The sequence below is a fragment of the Nicotiana sylvestris genome, chromosome 4 (assembly GCF_000393655.2).
Source record: "Nicotiana sylvestris chromosome 4, ASM39365v2, whole genome shotgun sequence".
In the NCBI taxonomy this organism is placed as follows: domain Eukaryota; kingdom Viridiplantae; phylum Streptophyta; class Magnoliopsida; order Solanales; family Solanaceae; genus Nicotiana; species Nicotiana sylvestris.
Window position 1 is genome coordinate 66,315,584 of NC_091060.1, and position 2,368 is coordinate 66,317,951.

Sequence of the window (2,368 nt, forward strand, 5' to 3'; positions counted from 1 at the left end):
GTACTTCCAGTCATATGCTTTGAGTAGCCACTATCCATGTACCATTATAGGCTACTTCCTTTCACTGTTTCCTGCACAAGAAGATTAGCATTTAGCATTAGGAACCCAAGCCAATTTGGGTCTCTTGTAATGAGGAAAGGGGTGAATAAGGGATCTTTTTGACCATGCAAGAATTATGCATTTTTTAAATGAGGGACCAGGTTCTCTACCGGTACTTACGTTTTTAGCAAAGGCTTTGTTTTGCTGTTGTTACTGACATCTAGCCTTACAGTTTTCTTTAAGGTGCCCATTGTTACCGCAGTGGGTGCAAAGCCCATTGTCAGGTACAGTAACGTAATTGCTATGAGGGTTGCAAGGGATCCTTTCCCTTTGAAACCTAATCCCCTGCCTGTTTACCCCATTGTTGGAGTACATGGCAGTGATAGTATCAGAGGACCAGGTCCACTTGAGTGATTTTTCAAGATCACTCTTCACTCTACCTAGGTCTTTCTGAAGTTATTTGTTTTTCTCAAGCTCAGCACACAGACTAAACTTCACTAACTTTAGCTCATTTTCAAGCTTAATGTGTGACTCACTTGCAACTTCCTTTCCTTTTTGATAATTTTCAGCACTACTTTCCATTGTAGGTTTCCTAATGGTTTCTTTCAAGTCCATTACTACTACTAGAAGGTCATCTCTTTCTTGTTCTACATTTTCAATACTTTTCTTTAAGACATTTCTTTGTTTCTTCAGGTTCTCAATTGACTCTCTTAGATCGGCTACAACTATTAGTAGGTCATCTCTAGACTGTTCTACTTCTTCTAGTTCAACTGGTAAGACATCTCTGTCATTTATAAGACTATGATAAGTGTCAATTAGCATATTTGACAAAGAAATGAGTTTCTTAGGAGAATAAGATTTTAGATCTCTTTGAACATCCAGAAAATTTACCTCATCATCAGACTGGGCCATCAAAGCAAAAATTGAATCATACTCGGTTGATTCACTTTCTACTGCCATCATAGAGTTGTTTCCTGGTTCATAATCTTCTCCAGATTCGCTTGATGAATCTCCCCATGTAGCAAGAGCTTGTCTCACAATATTATCAGCGTCATATTTTCTATTGAAGCGTCTGTCAGGAAACAGGTTCCTTTTGGCTGCTTTGTCAGAGTTGTTCTTGTACGATCTTGCTTTAGGAGAGGGAAATCCTTGATGAAATATCTTGGCTTGCCACATTTATGACAGAGATCATAATTCTTTGGCTTGCTAGAACTTCCCATTTTTGGAATGCCTCCATTCCTTCGAACCATCTTCTGGAATCTTCTTGTTAGGTATGCCATATCACCATCTTCACCACTTGACTTGTTGTTTTCTGTTTTGAGGACCAGGTTCTTCTCCTTCTTGGGCTCTCTTCTTTCACTGTCTTTCTTCTTTTTCATCTTATATGTTTTTAGATTTCCAACGAGTTCATCAATAGTTAGCTCCTGGAAGTCCTTTGCCTTTGTAATGACGTTCACTTTGCTTTCCAAAGAACTGGGTTGTACGCTTAGGATCTTTCAAACCAGCTTGTTTATTGATAAAGTTTCACCAAGGGAGTGAAACTCATTAATGATGGAGTTGAATCGGGTATGCATTTCTTAGATAGATTTATTGTCTTGCATCCTGAAGAGCTCGTATTCAGTTGTGAGCATGTCAATTTTGGATTGCTTGACCTGTGTTTTGTTCCTTCATGAGCTGTCTGCAGGGCTTCCCAGATTTCTTTGGCTGACTGATATGGTGATATCCTATTGTATTCATTCGGTCCGATACCACATACCAGAATTTTCTTAGCATGAAACTTCTTCTCTATGGCCTTTCTATCTGCATCACTGAATTCTTTCCTTGTCATGGAAATGGCTACTGATGGGTCACCAAGGTTTTTGGTAGGAGCAAATGGTCCATCACATATGACATCCCATAGCTCAGAATCTTCAGCCATGATGAAATAATGCATTCTAGTTTTTCACCATCCATAATACTATCCATTGAACCTAGGTAGTCTGTAAGTAGACTGGCCTTCTTTGAAGTTTGGAGGAGCCGCCATGAGGATCCTTTCTAGGTGTTAACCTAATAGAAAGAACCTTCTATGATACCAATTGATAAAATATATGGGTTCACCAATTTCTATAGAGAACTAGGTTCTCTACTAGGTTCAACAATACACACATACACAAAGCAGTAATTAATTGGCAAGAGGAATTTTACGTGAAAAATTTCCAGCTCAATGGGATTAAAAACAATGACCTACCCTTGTAGGATTTCAACTTCACTACTGAGCAACTTTTAGATTACAACCAATGCAACCTAGGAATTAACCTCTTAATCCCTCACTAACTTGTAATACTCTATT

General features: G+C 38.6%; 1 protein-coding gene across 1 annotated transcript; it reads right to left on the bottom strand.

Moving 5' to 3' along the window:
- Positions 1-495: 495 nt before the first annotated feature.
- LOC138889640 (uncharacterized) lies at positions 496-1,957 on the bottom strand. The gene is made up of 3 exons (XM_070172973.1): positions 1,796-1,957; positions 1,287-1,532; positions 496-1,200 (listed from the first exon to the last, which is right to left on the bottom strand). The coding sequence occupies exons 1-3, from the start codon at positions 1,955-1,957 to the stop codon at positions 496-498; spliced, it is 1,113 nt and encodes a 370-aa protein (XP_070029074.1).
- Between the last annotated feature and the right edge of the window lie 411 nt (positions 1,958-2,368).